The sequence below is a fragment of the Capricornis sumatraensis genome, chromosome 2, assembly GCF_032405125.1.
Source record: "Capricornis sumatraensis isolate serow.1 chromosome 2, serow.2, whole genome shotgun sequence".
Lineage (NCBI taxonomy): Eukaryota > Metazoa > Chordata > Mammalia > Artiodactyla > Bovidae > Capricornis > Capricornis sumatraensis.
The window spans coordinates 193,908,208-193,934,062 of record NC_091070.1 but is presented as its reverse complement, the minus strand read 5'-3'; the positions used below and the strand labels follow the sequence as shown (position 1 = coordinate 193,934,062).

Sequence of the window (25,855 nt, the reverse complement as noted above, 5' to 3'; positions counted from 1 at the left end):
GCAAAGTAATACTCTGCTTTTGAATATGCTATCTAGGTTGCTCATAACTTTTCTTCCAAGGAGTAAGCGTCTTTTAATTTCATGGCTGCAGTCACCATCTGCAGTGATTCTGGAGCCCCGCCAAAATAAAGTCTCTCACTGTTTCCGTTGTTTCCCCATCTATTTGCCATGAAGTGATGGGACCGAATGCCATGATCTTCGTTTTCTGAATGTTGAGCTTTAAGCCAACTTTTTCACTCTCCTCTTTCACTGTCAGCAAGAGGCTTTTTAGTTCCTCTTCACTTTCTGTCGTAAGGTTGGTGTCATCTGCATATCTGAGGTTATTGATATTTCTTCTGGCAATCTTGATTCCAGCTTGTGTTTCTTCCAGCCCAACGTTTCTCATGATGTATTCTGCTTAGAAGTTAAATAAGCAGGGTGACAGTATACAGTCTTGACGTACTCCTTTTCCTCTTTGGAACCAGTCTGTTGTTCCATGTCCAGTTCTAACTGTTGCTTCTTGACCTGCATATAGGTTTCTCAAGAGGCAGGTCAGGTGGTCTGGTATTCCCATCTCTTGAAGAATTTTCCACTGGAGAAGGGAATGGCAAACCACTTCAGTATTCTTGCTTTGAGAATCCCATGAACAGTATGAAAAGGCAAACTGATAGGATACTGAAAGAGGAACTCCCTAGGTCAGTAGGTGCCCAGTATGCTACTGGAGATCAATGGAAAAATAACTCCAGAAAGAATGAAGGGATGGAGCCAAAGAAAAAACAGTAACTAATTGTGCACGTGATTGGGGATAGAAGCAAGGTCCGATGCTGTAAACAGCAATATTGCATAGGAACCTGGAATGTCAGGTCCATGAATCAAGGCAAACTGGACGTGGTCAAACAGGAGATGGCAAGAGTGAACGTTGACATTCTAGGAATCAGCGAACTAAAATGGACTAGAATGGGTGAATTTAACTCAGATGACCATTATATATACTACTGCGGGCAGGCATCCCTTAGAAGAAATGGAGTAGCCATCATGGTCAACAGAAGAGTCCAAAATGCAGTACTTGGATGCAATCTCATAAATGACAGAGTGATCTCTGTTTGTTTCCAAGGCAAACCATTCAATATCACAGTAATCCAAGCCTATGCTCCAACCAGTAACGCTGAAGAAGCTGAAGTTGAATGGTTCTATGAAGACCTACAAGACCTTTTAAAACTAACAACCAAAAAAGATGTCCTTTTCATTATAGGGGACTAGAATGCAAAAGTAGGAAGTCAAGAAACACCTGGAGTGACAGTCAAATTTGGCCTTGGACTACGGAATGAAGCAGGGCAAAGGCTAATAGAGTTTTGCCAAGAGAACACACTGGTCATAGCAAACACTCTCTTCCAACAACACAAGAGAAGACTCTACACATGGACATCACCAGATGATCAACACTGAAATCAGATTGATTATACTGTTTGCAGCCAAAGATGGAGAAGCTCTACTACAGTCAGCAAAAACAAGACCAGGAGCTGACTGTGGCTCAGATCATGAACTCCTTATTACCAAATTCAGACTTAAATTGAAGAAAGTAGGGAAAACCACTAGACCATTCAGGTATGACCTAAATCAAATCCCTTATGATTATACAGTGAAAGTGAGACATAGATTTAAGGGACTAGATCTGATAGATAGAGTGCCTGATGAACTATGGACGGAGGTTTGTGACATTGTACAAGACACAGGGATCAGGACTATCCCCATGGAAAAGAAATGCAAAAAAGCAAAATGGCTGTCTGGGGAGGCCTTACAAATAGCCGTGAAAAGAAGAGAGGCGAAAAGCAAAGGAGAAAAAGAAAGATATTAGCATCTGAATGCAGAGTTCCACAGAACAGCAAGAAGAGATAAGAAAGCCTTCCTCAGCGATCAGTGCAAAGAAATAGAGGAAAACAACTGAATGTGAAAGACTAGAAATCTCTTCAAAAAAATTAGAGATACCAAGGGAACATTTCATGTAAAAATGGGCTCGATAAAAGACAGAAATGGTATGGACCTAACAGAAGCAGAAGATATTAAGAAAAGGTGGCAAGAATACATAGAAGAACTGTTCAAAAAAGATCTTCATGACCCAGATTATCACAATGGTGTGATGACTCACCTAGAGCCAGACATCCTGGAATGTGAAGTCAAGTGGGCCTTAGAAAGCATCACTATGAACAAAGCTAATGAAGTTGATGGAATTCCAGTTGAGCTATTTTAAATCCTGAAAGATGATGCTGTGAAAGTGCTGCACTCAATATGCCAGCAAATTTGGAAAACTCAGCAGTGGCCACAGGACTGGAAGAGGTCAGTTTTCATTCCAATCCCAAAGAAAGGCAATGCCAAAGAATGCTCAAACTACTGCACAATTGCACTCATCTCACATGCTAGTAAAGTAATGGTCAAAATTCTCCAAGCCAGGCTTCAACAGTATGTGAACTGTGAACTTACAGATGTTCAAACTGGTTTTAGAAAAGGCAGAGGAACCAGAGATCAAATTGCCAACATCTCCTGGATCATGGAAAAAGGAAGAGAGTTCCAGTAAAACATCTATTTCTGCTTTATTGACTATGACAAAGCCTTTGACTTTGTGGATCACAATAAACTGTGGAAAATTCTGAAGGAGATGGGAATACCAGACCACCTGACCTGCCTCTTGAGAAACCTATATGCAGGTCCGGAAGCAACAGTTAGAACTAGACAGGGAACAACAGACTGGTTCCAAGTAGGAAAAGGAGTGCGTAAGGCTGTATACTGTCACCCTGCTTATTTAACTTCTAAGCAGATTACATCATGAGAAATGCTGGGCTGGAAGAATCACAAGCTGGAATCAAGATTGCCAGAAGAAATATCAATAACCTCAGATATGCAGATGACACCACGCTTATGGCAGAAAGTGAAGAGACTCCGATGCTGGGAGGGTTTAGGGGCAGGAGGAGAAGGGGTTGATAGAGGATGAGATGGCTGGATGGCATCACTGACTCGATGGACATGTGTCTGAGTGAACTCCTGGAGTTGGTGATGGACAGGGAGGCCTGGCTTGCTGCGATTCATGGGGTCGCAAGGAGTCGGAGACGATTGAGTGACTGAACTGAACTGTCTAAGAAATCTTTTTCTAACCTTGGGTCAGAAAGATCTTTTCCTATGTTTTTTCCTAAATGTTTTATGCTTTCTGCCTTACATTTAGATTTGTTACCCATTTTGAATTATTTTTTATGTGTTATACAAAGTATTAATTCAAGTCCAATTTTTACATAGTGATTTCCACTTGTTGGAGTGCCATTTATTGGAAACTCTACTTTATCCATTGTACTGCCTTTGTCAAAGATCTACTGATTTAGTTCCTAAGTTGTGGGCATTATTTCTGGTTTCTCTTTTCTTTCCAGTTAACCAATTTGTCTATCTTTACTGGCTTTACATGAGTACCGTACTGTTTTGATTACTGTACCTTCATAACAGTTCTTGGAATTAGGTAGCTTTAGCCCTCAGCTTTATTCTTTTTCAGAGTTGCTTGGCTATTTTAGCTTCTTTGCATTTCTATAGAAATTTGGAATCAGCTTGTTGAATTCTACAGAAAACCTTCCTGTAATTTTTTATTAGGGTTAAGTTGAATGTATAAATTTATTTGGAAGTGAATTGAGACTCAAACAATAGTAAATTTTCTGACCCGTAAACAAAATATATATCTCCATTTATTTAGCCTTCTAACTTTTTTCAGAAATATAGTTTTCACCATATAGGTCTTGCACATCTTTGTCGGATTTATCCCTAAGTGTTTCATATTTTTGGTGCTGTTGTGAGTGGTATTTTTTCAGTTTCAAATTTTTATTAGTAGTATATAGAAATATAATCAAATTTTTATATATTAATCTTGTAGCCTTGCTAAAACTGACTTATTAATTTTAGTAGTTGTTTAAAACCGCTATCAGTTTTTCTACATAATCATATCATCTGTGGATAAAGACGGTTTTACATTTTCCCCTGTATCTTCATGAAATGGCCTTCTTTGCTCTGGCAAGTCTTTGCACTGAAGTCTACTTTGGCTGATGTAATATGGCCACTCTAGCTTTCAGTTTTTAACCAGTGCTAACATGGTAGGCCTAATGCTGAAGCTGAAACTCCAATACTTAGGCCACTTCACGCGAAGAGTTGACTCATTGGAAAAGACCCTGATGCTGGGAGGGATTGGGGGCAGGAGGAGAAGGGGACGACAGAGGATGAGATGGCTGGATGGTATCACTGACCCGATGCACGTGAGTTTGAGTGAACTCTGGCAGTTGGTGATGGACAGGGAGGCGTGCTGTGATTCATGGGGTCACAAAGAGTCGGACACGACTGAGTGACTGGGCTGAACTGAAGTGAACATGGTATACCTTTTTTTATCTGTTAAGCTTTAACCTATTTGTGATTTTTTTAAAAGTGCGTTGGCAGCATTTAGTTGGTTCTTGTTTTTCTGCTCTGCACTGGCAATGTCTGCTTTTGATTGGGGTATCTAGACTGTTTGAATTTGATGTGATTATTCGTATGGCTGTATATGTTCTCTTTGTCCTAGTTGTTCTTTTTTCCTGTTTCTCTATTTTTTTCAGCCTAGTTTTGGATTGCTTTTTGTTTCTCCATTTTATCTTTATTATTTTAGCCTATCTTCACGTGTCATATTATTACTTCACTAATAGTAAAAGAACATCACAACAGTGCATTTCCATTTCTCCTGTCCAGGCTTTACAATACTGTAGTTGTGAATTTTTCTTTTATATATGTTATAAAGCCCACAAGAAATTATTATTTTCGTTTAATAAGAAAACCTTATCTATTTAAGGTTAATGTTTTTTATCTATATGTATTCATGAATGTTTAAGCTTTTTATTTGGCAGATTTCAAGTAAAACTGATTGCTCCAAAGTTTGGATATATTAGAATTATTCGCTTTGACCTTAATATTCAAAATGTTGACAATTCAAAAAAATCATTCCAAGATATAGAATTACCTATTTTAAAACAATGTTTAAAATATATATTCTGTAAAAATATGTAGACATTGTCTACAATGGAGAAATGGCAGTTAAATTTTCTGAGGAGGCTGAAGTTATATAGAGAACTGTTGTATGTTTTCCAATTTCCTCACTCTTCTTTTTTTTTTTTGATGTTCTTTCTCAAGACTTTATCAAGCATAGTAGAAAAACTCTTGTATACATATATATTTTAGAAAACTTAGGAATTTTTGCCTAACATTTTGATTCCACTTGTTTGACTTAGTATGAGTAGAATGCTAGATTTCTAATTTAAGAAAGTAGATATGCAACAAGCAACAAAGATTTACTGTATAGCACAGGGAACTGTAGTCAATATCTTGTAATAACCTATAATGTGTATGTGTATAACTGAATCACACAATAAAAGAATTCTACTTTTTAAAAGTTAGTAACGTTTGTCTTTTTGCCAGTTTTTCTAAATGTCTATGGACATCTATTAACAATATATTAGATACAAAATTTTAAATATATTTGCGTAGGATATAAGATTAATATAAATTAATATAAATAGAAATCCATTATATTTAAACTATTAATGACATCATTCAAGATGCTTTTGTTACTTTTTCTGCACTTGATAAAATATTCTCAGAGAAATGTTGATATGTGTCACTATGATTATATGTATTTTTCTTTTCCCTTCTATTTCTTCTGACTTTTGCTTTATGTATCTTTGTTTCTTTGTTGTTAGGTGTCTAATGGTTTATGATGTCTATCTTCTTTGTGAATTGTACCTTTTATCATTAAAAATGCTTATCTTTGTTTTCATTTAAAAATAAATAAATTTAATTTTATAAAAAGAAAGTTGTCATAGGTACTTGGGAATCAGATGCTGTGATTGGGGGTGGGTGTAAGAACAGATATTACAAGAAGACCTAAAAAACAAACAAACAAACAAACAAAAAAAAAAACAAGAAGACCTGTTTGCTGTGCCTTCAGGACAATGAAACCAGTCTTTCCTGATAGAACATTCTTAAATAGCTGGTCTGGGAGAAAAACAAATGCAAATCAGGAGATCTGGATTCTAAGCTCAACTCTGGAATTAGCCTGCTTTGTCTCCATTCACAAATTACTTAATCTTACAGTTTTCTTACAGTTTCTCATTGCTAATGTTTTAACTAAACAAGGGCCACATGCCCATGGTTTGGTGTATAAAGCCAAACTCTAACAGTGGGCGTTTGCAGGAAAGTAAGGGTTTAACACATCTGTTTCTGCTTTATTGACTATGCCAAAGCCTTTGACTGTGTGGATCACAATCAACTGTGGAAAATTCTGAAAGAGATGGGAATACCAGACCACCTGACCTGCCTCTTGTGAAACCTATATGCAGGTCAAGAAGCAACAGTTAGAACTGGACATGGAACAACAGACTGGTTCCAAAGAGGAAAAGGAGTACGTCAAGGCTGTATACTGTCACCCTGCTTATTTAACTTCTATGCAGAGTACATCATGAGAAACGCTGGGCTGGAAGAAGCACAAGCTGAAATCAAGATTGCCAGGAGAAATACCAATAACCTCAGATATGCAGGTGACACCACTCTTATGGCAGAAAGTGAAGAGGAACTAAAAAGCCTCTTGATGAAAGTGAAAGAGGAGAGTGAAAAAGTTGGCTTAAAGCTCAACATTCAGAAAACGAAGATCATGGCATCTGGTCCCATCACTTCATGGGAAATAGATGGGGAAACAGTGGAAACAGTGTCAGACTTTATTTTTTTGGGCTCCAAAATCACTGCAGATGGTGACTGCAGCCATAAAATTACTCCTTGGAAGGAAAGTTATGACCATCCTAGATAGCATATTCAAAAGCAGAGACATTACTTTGCCAACAAAGGTCCGTCTAGTCAAGGCTATGGTTTTTCCAGTAGTCATGTATGGATGTGAGAGTTGGACTGTGAAGAAAGGTGAGCATCAAAGAATTGATGTCTTTGAACTGTGGTGTTGGAGAAGACTCCTGAGAGTCCCTTGGACTGCAAGGAGATGCAACCAGTCCATTCTGAAGGAGATCAGCCTTGGGTGTTCTTTGGAAGGAATGATGCTAAAGCTGAAACTCCAGTACTTTGGCCACCTCATGCGAAGTGTTGACTCATTGGGAAAGACTCTGATGCTGGGAGGGATTGGGGGCAAGAGGAGAAGGGGACGACAGAGGATGAGATGGCTGGATGGCATCACCGACTTGATGGACGTGAGTTTGAGTGAACTCTGGGAGTTGGTGATGGACAGGGAGGCCTGGCGTGCTGTGATTCATGGGGTTGCAAAGATTCGGACACGACTGAGCGACTGAACTGAACTGAATTGAAGGGTTTATTTACAGGGTGCCATGAAAGAGAGTGAGAAGTCTCAGATCTACTCCATCTTAGTCTTTGAATTAGGGATGTTTTAAAGCAGAAGGACAAAGACTGGAATTAATCATCATGTTGTGACATTTATGTGACATTTTTCAATCATGGTTTTGGGAGTCAGAATGTGTTTGGTTTATGATTATCAGGGCAGGTGGTCCATGGCTTGGGGGTCTGTGAGTTCATCTGGCCAGGAAAAATAACCTGAGTTTGTATGTTAATAATAGTATATACAACAGCAATCTTAGTACAGTAACTATGTTATCAACAACAGTAATCTTAGTCATCTGACTCTAATTAGTGTTCAGTTAGCAGAAGATTGAGAGGACAAGAAAGGATTGAGGGCAAAGGAGACAAGTTTTGGATAAAGAGATTAATCATAAATTTAGAAAGGAACTCAGTTTTAGGGGGGCTCATAAGTTCTTTCCAACTCTAAAAATCTGATTTTATTATCCAGAGAACAAAATGCAGTTTTTATGAATCCAGTGCTATTCTTGTGAATAGTTCTGTGAAACAACTCATTCTTTCTAGGAACTTTTTGAGAAGAGTAATAGGAAATTTTCCTATACTAGCTAAATTTTTTAGGTGAAGCCAGTTACCAATCCTAGATTATATTCTTCTGATATATTAGGAATGGTAAAATTAAATTATTTTTATGCTCTTTTGCCTCAGCCAGAGAACTGTATATTCAGTGTTTTCTCTTTCAACATTGCCAAAAAATGACAGGTTGGGTAAATTTAAAGAGCACAGGGAATTTCTTTGTTGTTGTTGTTTGGTCACTCAGTCATGTCCAAGTCTTTGCGAGCCCATGGACTGCAGCACGCCAGGCTTCGCTGTCTTTTACCATCCCTTGGACCTTGTTCAACTCATGTATGTCTATAGGACCTTTGTTGGCAAAGTGATATCTCTGATTTTTAATATGGTCTCTAAGTTGGTCATAGCTTTTCTTCCAAGAAGCAAGCATCTTTTAATTTCATGGCTACAGTCACCATCTGCAGTGATTTTGGAGCCCAATAGTCTTTCACTGTTTCTATTGTTTCCCAGTCTATTTGCCATGAAGTAATGGGACTGGATGCCATGATCTCAGTTTTTTGAACCCTGAGTTTTAAGCCAGCTTTTTCACTATCCTCTTTCACTTTCATCAAGAGGCTTTTTAGTTCCTCTTCACTTTCTGCCATAAGGGTGGTGTCATCTGCATATCTGAGGTTATTGATATTTCTCCCAGCAATCCTGATTCCAGCTTGTGCTTCCTCCAGCCTAGCATTTCTCATGATGTACTCTGCATAGAAGTTAAATAAGCAGGATGACAGTATACAACCTTGACATGCTCTTTTCTGAATTTGGAACCAATCTGTTCCGTGTCCAGTTCTAACTGTTGCTTCCTGATCTGCATACGGGTTTCTCAGGAGGCAGGTAAGGTAGTCTGGTATTCCCAAGTCTTTTTTAAGAATTTTCCAGTTTGTTGTGATGCACACAGTCAAAGGCGTAGTCAATGAAATACAAGTTGATGTTTTTCTGGAATTCTCTTGCTGTTTCTATGATCCAGTGGATGTTGGCAATTTGATCTCTGGTTCCTCTGCTTTTTCTAAATCCAGCTTGAACATCTGGAAGTTCTCGGTTCATGTACTGTTGAAGCCTAGCTTGGAGAATTTTGAGCGTTACTTTGCTAGTGTGTGAAATGAGTGCAGTTGTGCAGTAGTTTGAACATTCTTTGGCATTGCATTGGGATTGGAATGAAAACTGACCTTTTCCAGTCCTGTGGCCACTGCTTTTTCCAAATGTCTTAAGCTTGCATATCTTCTAAATACAGAGATTATTCAGGGAGAAAAAATGACTAGCTGCAAAAACCCTCCAGGCTTTTAAGAGAAGTTATTACTTAGGTAGTCATGGTCTTGGCTGAATAAATTGGGTTACTTAAAAGTCACACTTAAATGTTAGCCATTCCTTTGCTCGTGAAAACTGACTGGGGCTTGGGGCTTCCCTGGTGGGTTAGACGGTAAAGAATCCGCCTGCAATGCGGAAGACCTGGGTTTGATCCCTGGGTAGGGAAGATCCCCTGGAGAAGGGAACAGCTACCCATTCCAGTATTCTGGCCTGTAGAATTCCATGGACAGAGCAGCTTGGCAGGCTACAGTCCATGGGATCGCAGAGTCCGAGGCGACTAAGGGACTTTCACTTTCTTTCACTTTCTAAACCAAGGGAATCTGACTGTTCTGTGTTCGATTTGTTAGGTCTGGCTCAGTGCACTGAACTCTGCTGGCAGCTGAGAGGGGAAGCCGGAAAGAGGCAAGTTCCTGGTGCAAAGGTTGCTCTGCAGCATAATTTAGGCATCGGAGGAGCTGCCGTTGTTACGCTGTACAAGATGGGCTTTCCTGAAGCTGCCAGGTAAGTGGCGATCTGGATTTAGTTTGGCAATGAACCCTTCTGACTTTTCACAACTGTTACGTTGTACGTGTTAAAAAAAAGTCCCAATTTTATTGTGTTAGTACTTAAAGAGACCAAATATCTCATTACCTTGCTTTAATAACTTGGCTTTAAAATGTTAAAGCTGGTAATTAACTTTCAACCTTAACCAGCCTTAGGAAAATTGTGTTCAAAAAGGAGGCAGCACAGTGAAAAAAGAATGCTAAACCAGAAGCCAGAGCTAGCTGGGAATATTTTTAACAGCTTTACTGGGACGTAGTTCACATGGCACAAATTCACCATTTTACTTGTACGTTCAGTGGTTTTTAGTATATCATAGAATTGTGCATTCTTTACGACAGTTAGCTTTAGAACATTTTTAATACCCCCAAAGAAGAGGAATCACGTACCCATTAGTAATCATTCCCCGTCCTCACTTTTTGCAGGCTCTGGCAACCACTAATCTATTTTCTGTCTCTAAGGTTTTGCCTATTCTGGACATTTTATATAAATGAAATCATAAAATATGTGGCCTTTTGTGATTGCTGCTTTCATTTAGCATTATGTTTCAGGGTTCATCCATGTTATAAAAAGGAATGTAATACTTCATTCCTTTTAATGACTGAATAATATTCCATTATAAGGGTTCTGATTTGTTATTGTCTGTTTTTTTATTTTAGCTATCTTAGTGGATATGAAGTCATATCTCACTGTTGTTTTGATTTGCATTCCCTTAACGGATACTGATGTTGAGCATCTTGTCATGTGCTCATTGGCCATTTGTATATCTTGGGAGAAATACCTATTCAGATATTTTGGCTGTTTTAAAGTTGGGTTGTCTTTTTGTTATTGAGTTGTAATAGTTCTTCAACAACCACTTTTTAAGGGCCTGATATGAGCACTGAGACTAAAATAGGTGTTTTGTCTGCACATCTTTGTTTAATCCTCCTAAAAGGCGCACATGGTAGGTTTTGTACTTTGTTTGTAAGTGACAAAATTGATGGTCAAAGTTAAAATAATTTAGCTAAAGAGTCTTAAGTGGTAGCAGTCCAGACTCTAACCTTCATCTATCTGAGTACAAAGTTCCTGGTTTTTCGCTATTTTGTGCTTCTGATCTTTGACGTTGTTGAAACAGGGCCTGTGTTCCAGACCTTAGAATGAAAATTTCAGGAAGCATAGAAGGAATTCATACACTAAATAGTTAACCCTCAAAGTCCCTTCCAACTTTTTAATCCTTATCTATCTAAGTTCAAATTTCCTGTTTTGTTGGCTACTATGTGCTGATCTTTGACATTGTTGAAACACGCCTGTGTTCTAGGCCTTAGAATAAAAATTTCAGGAAGCATAGAAGGAATTCGTACACTAAACAGTCTTCAGAGTCCCTTCTAACATTTTATATACTAGATTTCTTCCAGAAAACTTATGTATAAACCAAGTAAAAAAATATAGCCAGACTTCAGTTTCTACTAAAAAATCTTTGAATATTAAGATATCATGAGGAGCATCCTTTCATAAGATGAGTAATCTCTTTTCTGAGTTTGTGTAAGTTCAGCTTCCCTAAAGCAGGGCACATATCAAATAAATTGTAAGATATGAAGAATTTTCAGAAAACATTGTTATGACTTTATATATTAATTTTTTTCCTAATCTGGATGAAAAGTTGCTTAATCATTATTAATTTGATGAACTTTCAACACAAGCAAGATAATCATCTGTGACTTGTTGGAACTAGTCTGGACTCTGCCCCAATCAAGTGTCAAGGTACTTTGTATGTACACTGAAAAGTGTTCATTATTATTTTATCACATACAATTAGGAAGAAGCGGCAAGCTTGCAGAAGGGCACAGTGATGATTATGAGTAAAGGCTGAAAAATTAGACTATTAATAAAATGAAATTGGCTTGTGGAGGATTTTAAGCCACTCATTCAGACTTTTGACTGAGAAGATGGTGTACCATAGATAACTCTGCTCTCAATGGAACAGAAAAAAATTAGAATTTAGCTAAGGGAGAATTCAGTATAATTCAGTTCCATTCAGTCATGATTTACTGAATACCTATTATGTGCCAAGAATTGGGGATATAAATAAGATTTTTTTTAAAGCTCTGGTATCTAATTCTTGAGAAGCTGACATTTAGTAGGGTTTCATAGAAAGAGAGTTTTCTGGCCTGGATCTTGAAGGGTAAAATGGAGTTTGCTAAGACAGGGGTATTCCAGACACAGGGAGTGGCAAGGGCAAATGGATGGAAGTATGAAGTAGCCTAGGGCTTCCCAGGTGGCGCCAGTGATAAAGAACCCCCCTGCCAATGCAAGAGATATAAGAGACAAAGGTTCTGTCCCTGGGTCTGGAAGATCTCCTAGAGGAGGGCACAGCAACCCACTCCAGTATATATACCTGGAGAATCCCATGGACAGAGGAGCCTGGCAGGCTACAGTCCATAAGGTCGCAAAGTTGGACATGACGGAAGTGATTTCTCACGCATGCAGGGATGCGTGAGGTAGCCTGCCAGGGTCTGAGAGCTGTGTGCATTTCAGCTTTGGTGGGAGCGTACCTCCACTCCTCATTGTGATGTTAATATGACTCCTCTGGTAGGTTCACTTTTCAGCCTTTTAGACTTTCCAAGGGCTTCCCAGGTGGTGCAGTGGTAAAGAATCCATCTGCCAATGCAGGAGACACAGGAGACTTGGGTTCAATCACTGGATCGGGAAGATCCCCTGAGGAAGGGAATGGCAATCCATTCCAGTATTCTTGCCTGGAAAATCCCATGGACAGAGGAACTAGGTGGGCTACAGTCCATGGGGTTGCAAAGAGCTGGACATGACTGAGCACACACACAGGCTTTCCAAAACCATCTTTGACCTTCCTTCTTAGCTGGTTACTTTTCCTTGTACCTTGTTGAAAAAACAGAAGCTATTAGACCCAGACTCCCTCATCATCCATCTCAAGGCTTACTGACCTGTCTAGAATTCAGTTCAGTTCAGTTCAGTCTCTCAGTTGAGTTCTACTCTCTGCTACCTCATGGACTGTATATAGCATGCCAGGCTTCCCTGTCCATCACCAACTCCCGGGGCTTGCTCAGACTCATGTCCATTGAGTTGGTGATGCCATTCAACCATCTTATCCTCTGTTGTCCCCTTCTCTTCCTGCCTTCAGTCTTTCCCAGCATCAGGGTCTTTTCAAATGAGTCAGTTCTTCGAGTCAGGTGGTCAAAGTATTGGAGCTTCAGCATCAGTCCTTCCAATGAATATTCAGGACTGATTTCCTTTGTGATTGACTGGTTGAATCTCTTTGCAGTCCAAGGGACTCTCAAGAGTCTTCTCCAACACCACAGTTCAAAAGCATCATTCCTCAGCACTCAGCTTTCTTTATAGTCCAACTCTCACATCCATACATGACTTCTGGAAAAGCCATGACTTTGACTAGATGGACCTTTGTTGGCAAAGTAGCATCTCTGCTTTTTAATATGCTGTCTAGGTTGGTCATAGCTTTTCTTCCAAGGAGTAAGTGTCTTTTAATTTCATGGCTACAGTCACCTTCTGCAGTGATTTGGGAGCCCGAGAAAATAAAGTCTCTCACTGTCTCCATTGTTTCCCCGTCTATTTGCCATGAAGTGATGGGACCGGATGCCATGATCATCGTTTTTTGAATGTTGAGTTTTAAGCCAGCTTTTCACTCTCCTCTTTCACTTTTATCAAGAGGCTCTTTAGTTCTTCTCTGCTTTCTGACATCTTAATTCCAGCTTGTGCTTCCTCCAGCCTGGCATTTCTCATGATGTACTCTGCATATAAGTTAAATAAGCAGGGTGACAATATACAGCCTTGATGTACTCCTTTCCTAATTTGCAACCAGTCTAGTGTTCCATGTCTGGTGCCTTTTGACCTGCATATCTAGAATTACACCCATCTAATCTCTTCTGTGAGTCCCATCTTTCACAGGCCACTAGATCTCATCCCCCTTCACCGTCTCAAGACTTCTCTCCTCTCTTCCCCTGGTTCATCACCATCATCAGGCTAACATGCTGTGCTATGTTCATCTAAAAGCAAAAGCCAGTCTTCCTTAATGCCACCCTCCCCCTCCAGAGACCACTCCATTTCACTCTTCCCCTAAAAGTAATGTCTCAAAAGAGCCACAGCGTCTGTATTTCCCTCTCCTATTCACTCTTTAATTTACCATTTTCTGATTTCTGTCTTCCAGCACTCACTTAAAATTGATTTTGTCAAAGTCACCCGAAAAGTCATGTTGCCAATCCAGTGGAAGTTTGCCCTTTGACATAGTTTCCTCCTGCTTCCCTGCTCCCTCCCTCCGGAATTCTTTCTCACGTCTGTTACACCTGCTCTTCTTCTGCTTTTCCTCTTGCCTCACTGGCTGCTGCTTCCTCTTCTCTCCCAGACTTGTAAATAATCAAGTCCTAGTCTTCTTTCTCTGTAATGCCCTTAAGATGAGCTTGTTTGTTCACATGGATTTAAATGCCTTCATTATGCTAATGATTACCCACTTTATCTCAGCCTAGACCTATTCTGGCTCCAGACTCTCATACCCAGCTGCCTTCTTGTCTCACATACTGACTGTGCTTGAGATGGAACTTTGATCCCCTTTATTCCCACTACATTCTTCCTTTTGTCAATAAATGGCACTACCATCCCCCTAGTTATTCAGGCCAAACACTTAAATCATCCTTGGTCTTTCCCCTCCCCTTTAGATCTCCCTCATTCCCAGCAGCAAGGCCTTTGAAAATCTATTTTGAATCCATTTCCTTCTCTTCGTCTCCTCTGGCAGACTGCTTCCACTGTAGTCCAGACCACCACCACTTCCTATCTGGACCTCTTCAGCAGCCTCATAACTCTCTCCCCACCTAAGTTCTTGCATCCCAGCCTGGCCACTGCACACTGTTGTAAGAATAATCACAGCTATTTCACTTTCCTGTTGAATCATCTCAGCCGGTTCCCGAATTCCCTGCTTTGGCCTGCATGGTCTGGTCCCTGCCCAGTTCTGCCCCCACTTACTGGACTCTAGTGACTGGTCCTGTTTTACTTTCTTTTAACATAACAAACTCTTTTTTCTCTTTCAGAAGCTTTGCAGTTTCCTCTTTGAATGGCTAGCTCTTTTTCTTTATTTTATTGGGTCTTAGCTTAAATTCATTTGGTCAGAGACATCATTCCTTGACTGCTTTACCTAAAGTAGGTTTCTCTTTTTGTTTGCTTTTAATATTTTCAATTATTTTTGTGTGTTTATTTCTTTTCATCCTGGAAAAATATAAACTCAGTGAGGACTGGGACTGGGTCTGGCTTGTTTGCCTTTATATTCCCAGTGCCTTGAAGAAGTCTTGGCATGTGGCAAGCAGTCATTAAACATGTATGACATGACAGAAAGAAGGGAAGAGGAGGGAGAAATGGATGGGATGAGTGGGGAGAGAGAAAGAGAGAAGGAAGGAGAGAGGATAGAGAAATAAGAGAAAGGCTTTGCTTACTGAGAAGCTGTTACACTCTTGACTCCTTCAAGTATGTATTTCTTGTGTTTACTGTCCCAGCCCCACCACAACCAGCATGCTTGTGTTATTTCAGAGGAGTTAAAACCCTAAGGTGCCCTCATCTTCCACAGGTCTTTGAGTTTACTTCGGCGTCTAACACTTGAGGCTCTGCAGCCTCTAATAGTTGTGGCTGTCATTTTTTAACCATGGGCCATGATCTCTGCTATGTACCTTCTGCACAGGATTCCATTTAATTCTGCAAAGTCATTGGCACTGACCGCCTTCTTGCCTGCCTCCCCACAAGACTGTGCACAGAGATGAAGTAGCTCACTCAGCATCATATGGCTACCGAATGGAGGAGCCTTGGGATTCTAACCCAGGCCTTTGTACCTGTAGGGACTATGTTCCTTCTGCCATATCAGGAAATTGATCTGTAGTTGTTCCCTAAGTAACAAACAACCAATAGGCAGATGTTAAATTCATGTGTTATAGCTAAAAAATAAATTTTCAGTCCAGCCTCTGCTTACTCCTCTTATACCCTGTTTAATCACCATCGTCTCTTGCCTGGGGAACTGTAGCCTCTAAATTGGTCTCCCTGCCTCCCCACTTGCCCTCTTATAGTCCATTTTCCAGGTGGCAGTCAGATTTATTTTTTTAGACATGTAAATTGGATTGTGCTACTTTCCAGGTTATACCCTACAGTTCTTCTCATGGTGCTTAAAATAAAACCCGCACTCTGAACTATGACATATAAAGCCCCTTGTTATCTTGCCCTGTGTGTTCCTGTGACCTTAGATCCTTCTCCTCTGCCCTGCTCCAGCCATGCTGGCCTTCTTATACTTCCTTTAACTGCCAAGCTAGTTTTTGTATCCCATTCTTTACACTGAAAATGTAGAACTGACTTTCCTGCCTAAATCTTTACATCAGTTCAGTTCAGTTCAGCTGCTCAGTCGTGTCTGACTCTTTGCGACCCCACGAATCACAGCATGCCAGGCCTCCTTATCCATCACCAACTCCTGGAGTTCACTCAGACTCATGTCCATTGATTCGGTGATGCCATCCAGCCACCTCATCCTCTGTCGTCCCCTTCTCCTCCTGCCCCCATTCCCTCCCAGTATCAGGGTATTTTCCAATGGGTCAGCTCTTCACATGAGGTGGCCAAAGTATTGGAGTTTCAGCTTTAGCATCAGTCCTTCCAATGAACATCCAGGACTGATCTCCTTTAGAATGGACCAGTTAGATCTCCTTGTAGTCCAAGAGGCTCTTCAGAGTCTTCACCAACACCATAGTTCAAAAGCATCAATTCTTCGGTGCTCAGCTTTCTTCACAGTCCAACTCTCACATCCATACATGACCACTGGGAAAACCATAGCCTTGACTAGATGGACCTTTGTTGGCAAAGTAATGTTTCTGCTTTTCAATATGCTATCTAGGTTGGTCATAACTTTCCTTCCAAGGAGTAAGCATCTTTTAATTTCATGGCTGAAGTCACCATCTGCAGTGATTTTGGAGCCCCCCAAAATAAAGTCTGACACTAATTCCACTGTTTCCCCATCTATTTCCCATGATGTGATGGGACCAGATGCCATGACCTTCGTTTTCTGAATGTTGAGCTTTAAGCCAACTTTTTCACTCTCCTCTTTCACTTTCATCAAGAGGCTTTTTAGTTCCTCTTCACTTTCTGCCATAAGGGTGGTGTCATCTGCATATCTGAGGTTATTGATATTTCTCCTGGCAATCTTGATTCCAGCTTGTGCTTCTTCCAGCCCAGCGTTTCTCATGATGTACTCTGCATAGAAGTTAAATAAGCAGGGTGACAATATACAGCCTTGATGTACTCCTTTTCCTATTTGGAATCAGTCTGTTGTTCCATGTCCAGTTCTAACTGTTGCTTCTTGACTTGCATATAGGTTTCTCAAGAGGCAGGTCAGGTGGTCTGGTATTCCCATCTCTTTCAGAATTGTCCACAGTTGATTGTGATCCACACAGTCAAAGGCTTTGGCATAGTCAATAAAGCAGAAATAGATGTTTTTCTGGAACTCTCTTGCTTTTTCCATGATCCAGTGGATGTTGGCAATTTGATCTCTGGTTCCTCTGCCTTTTCTTTACATGGCGGGCTCATTTACAAAATATAAGACCTAATTTAAATATCGCCTCCCCAGAGAGGACTATCTGACTAGGCTTTCTAAAAGAAGCCACTCGACACACATAAATATACTTTCATTATATCCTCTTAACTTGCCTCATTTTCTTCATAGTAACTATATTCTTTATTTTTTTGCATGTTCATTGTTTCCCCCACTGGCATAAAAGCTTCATGAGGATAGGTTCATTGGTTTACCATTTTTTTTAGGACAGTGCCTACCACCTGGCGAGCAGTCAGTATTTGTTGAATAATGAGAAGAAAAGGTTAATTGTTTTATTCACCTAAAAACAATTTCCTTTGGGTGAAAGTCCCAACATCTCTGTTAGAGTTTTTGAAAATTACTACATTTATACAGTATTTACTATATAAATGTTGAAAAAAAAACCTAGTACCTATGTGGCTCCATGGATTGAAATCAGTTATTTTCTTTAGTTCTTTTAGAACTCATCAAATTGAGGCTGTTCCAACCAGCTCTGCAGTTGATGGATTTAAGGCAAACCTTGTCTTTAAGGAGATTGAGAAGAAGCTTGAAGATGTAAGTACAGTTTATGTAAAATACTACCAGGAGGACCCTGGGCTAGTGGAAGTGGATACAGATTTCGGGTGTTGCCATGAAGTGGTATAAGTGGAAAATTTATATCATATTGTCAAGTATTGAGTGTATCTTAGATTTCTCAGTGTTCGTTATGGCTTCCTTGTAATTCTGATAAAAGTGCATTCAGAGATATGTAAATCTCCAGATTTGAGTTATGTAAAAGGATTAAAATCTGTTTTGGTCTAATTTCCTTCTGGATTAAAAAGATCTTACTTAGAATCATTCAAGAGAATAATATTTAAAGGAGCCTTAAAAGCATCTAATATTAAAAGTCCTTTTAAAAAGAATTTTTTTGCGTTTGAGTTTTTCAGAGTTTTCAAATCTGTTTTTCTTGTTGTAAAAATGAGCTCATCAAGAGAATTATACAGAAACATACAAATAAGAAAAATTTTTAATCTCCTGAAATGCCGTTACTGAGAGCTCCCTAAAGTATTAACGGTAGTTGATATTCTTTCAGACATCTCTCTTTGTATATGAATATACAGTTTTACACAACTAGGATCATACAGTACATTTTGAATTTGTAAATTTATTATATGCGGACCTATGTTTATGTACAGTAATTAGTTCTTGATAGATAATCATACTAAAGCAACCTAATTGTAACTCTTTCTCCAAAAAGAGAGTTTTCCCTTAGGTAAAATTGGACGTTTACTTCATTGTTTCATGAAAGACATCTTGGAATTTCATAATTGATTTTAATTTTACACATCTATGAAACTGACCAGTGGGCTGAAATAAAAAGATTCAAAATATTTAAGGTGTGCAGTTCACTCATATTAGAGGCACAGTGTGAAAACAAACTTTGTGCATATCTCGAAACTCCCTTATTGTAACACAAAGGTTTTCTTAACATCTTAAGGTGATTGTGCTGTGGGTGTGATTGCACTAAATAGCTAATGTGACTGAAATGTCTTGGCAAAATACCCTGCATTTCTAGAATTTTCGTAACAATCATCAGTCTTCTTGAGGTAGAGAGGGCCAGGGTTGACTGTTTCCAGCAGGCAGGCACTGGCCCAGCCGCTCGCAGACCTGTTCTGCCACCATCTTGCAAGGATATACCTGCATTGGTCCACCTGTTGTTTTATAACCAGCTTCTTATTTCTTGATAGAGTGTTCCCTACCCATAAATATAAACCCTTGCCATCAGTTTTAATGACCCCATAGTATATGTTTGACTATAAATATCATAATCTATTTAACTAGCTTCTTATGATGAACATCAGGTTGTAGTTAAATCTCACAAAAAATAAAGGTATAATAAATTTCCTTTTGCACTCATCTTTAGGTACTTAATGCCATGATACTTATTGTCAGACTATCCACCAAAAAGAGGGTACTAATTTACAGACTCAATGATAGTTCATGAGATTGACTGTTTTTTCTTCACCCTATTTCCAGTGCTTTGTTGACTGGTTTTTTAAAAAACCTTTCCCAAGAGTAGAAAAGTATATCTGCTTATTGTTTTTGAAATTTCTTTCATTACAGGTATCCACTAAAATAAAGTTGAACTTGCTAAGGCCTGAAAAAAGTTTTTCTTAATGACATCAATATTTGCCTGCAGAGTAGCCCATAGGATAGTTAACTTCTGCCAGGTTGTCCCATTTTTTAACATTATTCTGTCAAAAAAAGAGTTTAGAGAGTATCTGACATGGCTGTATGTCAGCCATTGAACACTTCATTATTGGGATTAACAAAACAGTGGTGTTTGTATTTCACAGTATTCTTTTGACTTTGCACATGTTTGCCTCTTGCTCCCATTTTAATTCTTCTCCCTCTGTAACCTCTCTTGTGTGGACCTTGTCCCTTATTTTTTCTCTCCTTCTCATGATTGTCAGTTTTCTAAATGTTTGCCATGCCAGAAAATGAAAGTATTGGAATCTTTTATCAATTCATGCATTTTCTTCATTAGGAGAAAAGAAATCTGGCAAGAGATTTTATTTCCACTTTTGTCTTTGTTGCTGCTGCTAAGTCACTTCAGTCGTGTCTGACTCTGTGCGACCCCAGCAGCCCACCACGCTCCCCCGTCCCTGGGATTCTCCAGGCAAGAACACTGGAGTGGGTTGCCATTTCCTTCTCCAATGCATGAAAGTGAAAAGTGAAAGTGAAGTCGCTCAGTCGTGTTCGACTCTTAGCGACCCCATGGACTACAGCCCACCAGGCTCCTCTGTCCATAGGATTTTCCAGGCAAGAGTACTGGAGTGGGTGCCATCGCCTTCTCTGTTGTCTTTGTTAGCAGTACCCTATTGCCCTTCTTTGAATTCTGTCTTAATTTTTTGTTCCTATTCAGTTTACCGCAGGACCTATTCCTTGACCTTTTGCTACTCAAAAAGAATTACTTTTCTTCAAGTATGGAGGCACTTAGAACTATTTGTGATCTCCAGCTTCGCAAGAGATGTGTAGTTTCTTTACCCTTTTAACTCTCTCCTCGTCCATTTCCTTACCCTCTCTCACTCCTTTTTCAATTGAAAATGTCTTATTGGCTAAAGGATTTGATTTTATAAGAGGATCAGTTGGTTCTCAAAAGTAGCAGCAGATGCAAAGTTAATCTGTCTTAAAGAAGAGAGAGGAGTTTCTAAGTATTCGGGTAGTTTCTAAACATTTGCTGTGTTTTCCTGCTCTAACTTGGCATCTGCCATAACTATTCCTGAGGCATTGTGCAAGCAGATGTCTTAGACGCAGCTGTTTGTTCATGGGCCGTTGGCTCCAGAGGAGGCCTGGCTCTTTGGGTGGCCCAGACACCAGCATTACTAATCTACTTTTCTAGGTTACCTCCGCAGAACCTTGAAGGATAAAAGATTTTAAGGAATGTGGAAAAAGACTTTGAACTTTCTTTTGATTTATGCATGGTGACAGAAACTGCTTTTATAGGCTGAAGTTTGAAAGTATTGATGTAAGCAACTTTGCCGTATGGTATGAACAAATGGAAAGAGCATTGAATTTGAAGTTAAACCGACCTGAATTTGAATTCTGGTTGTATTACTTACTTGTCATATGTCACCTCCCCTCAGGGAACATTAGAGTTTAGTGGCAAGACAGACGTGGAAAAAATTTCCTAGGGAAAAAAAGAAAATGGCTTTGACAAGAAACATGCGTGTGGGTTATGTGCAAAGGGCTATCAGAGTGTCCAGTAGAGACAGAAAAGCCTTTCCAGAGGAGTTAGCATGTGAACTGAGGACCTGAATTGGTGAAGTTGGGCAGGAATGGAGAGAAGGAAGAGGCGAGTGAATTCAGACAGGGCATAAGTAAGGGCACAGAAGCACATGTGTCCATGGCATTCAAAATGGTCAGAACGAAAAAGAGGCTGAAGGTAAGAGCATTACCTTCTGGTTACGAAGACTCTGGAATGATATGTAAAGACAGGCATTATCCTGTGGGCTGTGGGGAGCCATCTAAATTCAAATCTGAAAGTGATTTTTCTGTTAGTATTAGGTGGGTTTGTATTAGGTGGCTTAGTTGCCGGCAGGATAGAGAATAGTCTAAAGGGTTCTTAACCGTTTAGAACCCTAGTTGTTGTTTCTGCCTAATGAGCTAATATTAATACCTGTCCAGTTACTTACAGGGTTTTATGAAAATAATGTATATAAAAAGCACTAAAAAAAAAAAAAGCGCTTGAAAACTTTATAGCCACCCAAAGATTGTTATTGTTGTTAATAATTTTTCCTAGAGTTAGCCTAAAAATAATTTGAGATCTTTTAAGGGAACCAAAATAAGAGAATTTCTCTCCTTCACTTTAAAAAAAAATCTGACAGTCGTTTTGGTTTCTTGATTTAACTAGAAAATGTTGATAGTTGGTCTCAGGACACTCACATGTAAGATTTGCCTCCATGGAGGTTGAAATAAGTAGGCCTAGACTCAATAATTTTAGAATAGCTTCTTTGGAATCCTAAGACCCATGGTTGATTCCAGATAGGTTCAGGTTTATTATCTGTGTACAGGAAAAAGCTTGACAAACCCACTAGGATGACTAAACAAAAAAGACAGACAAAAGTGCTGATAAGGATATGGAGAAATTGGAACCTTCATTTGTTGCTAGTAGGATGTAACATGGTACAGCCGCTTTAGAAAAGTTTGATAGTTTCTCAAAAAGTTACACATCACCCTAAAATAACATAAATTTTAATTTCTAAATGTAAACCTAAGAGGAATTAGAGCCTATCTATGTCCATATAAAAAGTTGGACACAAATGTCCATAGCAGTATTACTGATAATAGTTAAAAAGGGGAAACAGCTGTCAATTGATGAATGGCTAAACAAAATGTTGCTGCCTGCATACAATGGAATGTTACTTGGTCGTGAAAAAGAATTAATTTCTGATACATGTTACAGCATGGATGAACCTTAAAAGCATTATGATAAGTGAAAGAAGCCAGTCACAAAAGATCATGTATTGTATAATTCTGTTTGTATGAAACATCCAGAATAAATTCACCAAGACAGAAGGTAGCTAAGTGGTTGGCAGGGGTTGGTGGAAAGAGAGAATGATGAGATAGAGGGTGACTGCTAATGGGTGTTGGCTTCTTTAGGGGGTGATGAGAATGTTTCAAAGTTAGATACTGGTGTTGGTTGCACAACTTTGAATATACTAAAATACCACTAAACTATATACTTTAACAGGATAAATTTTATGGTATATAAATTATATCTCAGTGAATTTGTTATAAAAAACAAGGCACAGCAAGAACTTGGGTCAGTATCTCTGCCTACATAGAAACAGAGGTGAGTATCTCGTAATAATTATTTGAATATTTCAGGTAGTTAGTACAGTGCCTGAGCATAGTAAACACTGAAATCTTTGTTAGAAGAACAAATATTATGTTCTTCTAACCAAAAGAAAGAATCTTGGATATAAATTATTGCAGGGATGTAAGGCTAAAAAGAAAAAGTGGGAAGTAAAAGCTATTAGAAATTGTATGAAGACTCAAAAGGTTGCTGCTGCTGCTGCTGCTAAGTTGCTTCAGTCGTGTCTGACTCTGTGCAACCCCATAGACGGCAGCCCACCAGGCTCCCCCGTCCCTTGGATTCTCCAGGCAAGAACACTGGAGTGGGTTGCCATTTCCTTCTCCAATGCATGAAACTAAAAAGTGAAAGTGAAGTCGCTCAGTCGTGTCTGACTCCTAGCGACCCCATGGACTGCAGCCTACCAGGCTCCTCCCACTCAAAAGGTAGTCAATTGTATAAATATATTTTCTATATGTTTGCAATAATTCAGTAAAAATATAATGAAAAATATATTACTAACAAGAGCAATATAAAATAACTAAGAATAAACTTAGCAAAAAATGTACAAAAGCTTATATGTGGGGGGAAATGACAGAATATTGCCAAGGGACATCAAGGAAAACTTGAAGATAGAACATATTCATGAATGGGAGGACTTAATATTATAAGGTAAATATTCTCCATCAAACAGATCCATGTATTTTATGTAACCCTGTTTAAATCCAACAGCATTTGGGGGCAAAAAAACTGAATGATTATAATGTACATCTAGAAGAAAAAAAAGATTCAAACAAATCCAAGAATAGTGAAGAATATTTGGAAGATTATGGAAATTTTGAGATTCCCTGTAGCTCAGATGATAAAGAATCCTCCTGCAATGCAGGAGACCCAGGTTTGATCCTTGGGTCAGGAAGATCCTCTGGAGAAGGAAATGGCAACCCACTGGAGTATTCTGGCCTGGAGAATCCCAGGGACAGAGGAGCCTGGTGGGCTGCAGTTCATTGGGTTGCAAAGAATCAGACACGACTGAGTGACTAACACACACACATGGAAATTTTCTATATTAAAGACTAAAGTCGATTTATAAAGCTATAATACTGGCACAGAAATAGCAGACAGATCATAGAGTGAAATAATGGGAAAAAATACTAACATTTATTGAGCAGTTACTCTGTGTTTTGTGGGTATTTAAGTACTGTACAACTTTATGAGGATAGCTGCTATTATTAACTCTGTTTCACAGAAAAGAAAACAGATTGAGAGAGGTTTATTAACTTGCTCAGGATTATATAAGTACATGGCAGAGCAAAAATTCAAACTTATGCTGTTTCAAATTCATTATTATTAATTAGCAAAGTTCGATTCTTAGAGTTTAACTTTATATAAATGAGTTTATATAAAAATACTTAGATACAAGAATGCTATTTACAGCATTGTTTTAAGAGCCAGAAGTTAGGACTAACCTAAATATCAAGCAACAGCTGTGCTGTGCTGAGTCGCTCAGTTGTGTCCGATTCTTTGCGACCCCATGGACTGTAGCCCACCAGGCTCCTCTGTCCATGGGTATTCTCCAGGCAAGAATACTAGAGTGGGTTGTCATGTCCTCCTCCAGGGACCTTTCAAACCCAGGGATCGAGCCCAGGTCTCCCGCCTTGCAGGTGGTTTCTTTACCAGGGAAGCCCATGAGTACTGGAGTGGGTAGCCTATCCCTTCTCCAAGGGATCTTCCCAACCCAGGAGTTGAACCAGGGTCTCCTGCATTGCAGGCGGATTCTTAACCAGCTAGCCACCAGGGAAGCCCATCAAGCAACAGAGAGTGAAGTATAGTGGACTTCTACAGTTAAAGACTGTGTATAGTCATTTAAAATTATGTAGAAGAATTCTTAATGGCACAGTAGTAAGGATAGATATATTAAACTGAAAGGTGGATTACAAAACAGTATAGTCTACACTGTGATCTCATTTAAAAAGTATATATGCAGAGAAAAAAAGATAGAGGGGATTTATATCAAAATGTTATTTTCTTGAGTGGTGATGAAATTGTAAATGATTTCTATTTTCTTTTTCTTTATCAATATTTTCTGTTTTTCTGCAGTATGATATATTTAATTGCAATGAAGTTATTGTGTCTATGTGCATTTTCAGGGGGGGGTATGTGAGTTATTCACCCTGCCAACCGGCTTAGGGTGTCCTCTGTACTCCGCTTCATCATAGAGATCATAGTGTGTTATCATTTCCCTTCTAACTCTACAGAGCCTGAAACAAAGTTTGGGGACAGTCATGGTTTCAGTCAATCAGTATTTCAGTAAGAAAAGGGGAAACAGAGTGGGAATGAAGGGAAGAGGGAAGGAGAAAGAAAACCACCCTACAGAGATATGGATCTGAGGTTATTTTTTCAGCCTCATTCCCCAAGATCCAAAAGTAGGTGGTGGATGGGATATTACTCGTATGATTCTTTATACTAATCCAGAAAATGAGTTGAACCACTTATCTTTAAATTCTGATTGTGGAATACCAAACATATATGTGAAGGACTTTACCTGCTAGAAAAAAAGAGGGGATAGGGTTCCTGTGTTTTGAGAGGCCAGAGTGAATCTTCCAGAAATTATTGAGGCAAATGAAGCCTATTTCAATAGAAAGTGCTGTCTGTGCCACTCACTCCCCATTTCCCCTTGCCCTTCCACTGGTTGTATCCAGAAAGCCATTTTCATCAGAAGATCTGGCAGATGAGGGAGTTGCTGCCTGGTTACCTTTCGGATTTTCTGGGTGAAAGATCCTAAGGGAGCCTGGGGACTGCCTGCTGCCCAGCAGCTCATGTCATATATCTGCTTAAACATTTAATTTGGGGGCAAAGCCAGAGGAATGAACTTCATATAACTCTGTGTTGTTTTTCTTTCCAGGAAGGAGAGCAGTTTGTGAAGAAAATCGGTGGTATTTTTGCCTTTAAGGTAAAGGATGGCCCTGGGGGTAAAGAAGCCACCTGGGTGGTGGACGTGAAGAACGGCAAAGGATCAGTGCTCCCTAACTCAGGTCAGTGCAGTGACAACCTCATTGATAAAGCACTGACAAGTTCACAAAGGAAAATGGGGGCCTGCTTTGGTGTCCCCAAAAGGGCTGGCTTTAGAGTTATAGAACCTTGTCAAGGACTGG

The 25,855-nt window shown here is 39.4% G+C and overlaps 1 protein-coding gene across 3 annotated transcripts in view; it reads left to right on the top strand.

The window, feature by feature from the left end:
- The window catches only part of SCP2 (sterol carrier protein 2), a 95,710-nt gene that overhangs the window by 58,048 nt on the left and 11,807 nt on the right, over positions 1–25,855 (top strand). For 2 of the 3 annotated variants that reach the window (XM_068965708.1, XM_068965706.1), the window contains 3 exons: positions 9,603–9,756; positions 17,821–17,923; positions 25,606–25,735. In XM_068965708.1, coding sequence (XP_068821809.1) covers positions 9,603–9,756; positions 17,821–17,923; positions 25,606–25,735 — 387 coding nt within the window. The remainder of the gene's footprint in view (positions 1–9,602; positions 9,757–17,820; positions 17,924–25,605; positions 25,736–25,855) is intronic. The other variant, XM_068965707.1, reaches the window with a different exon arrangement.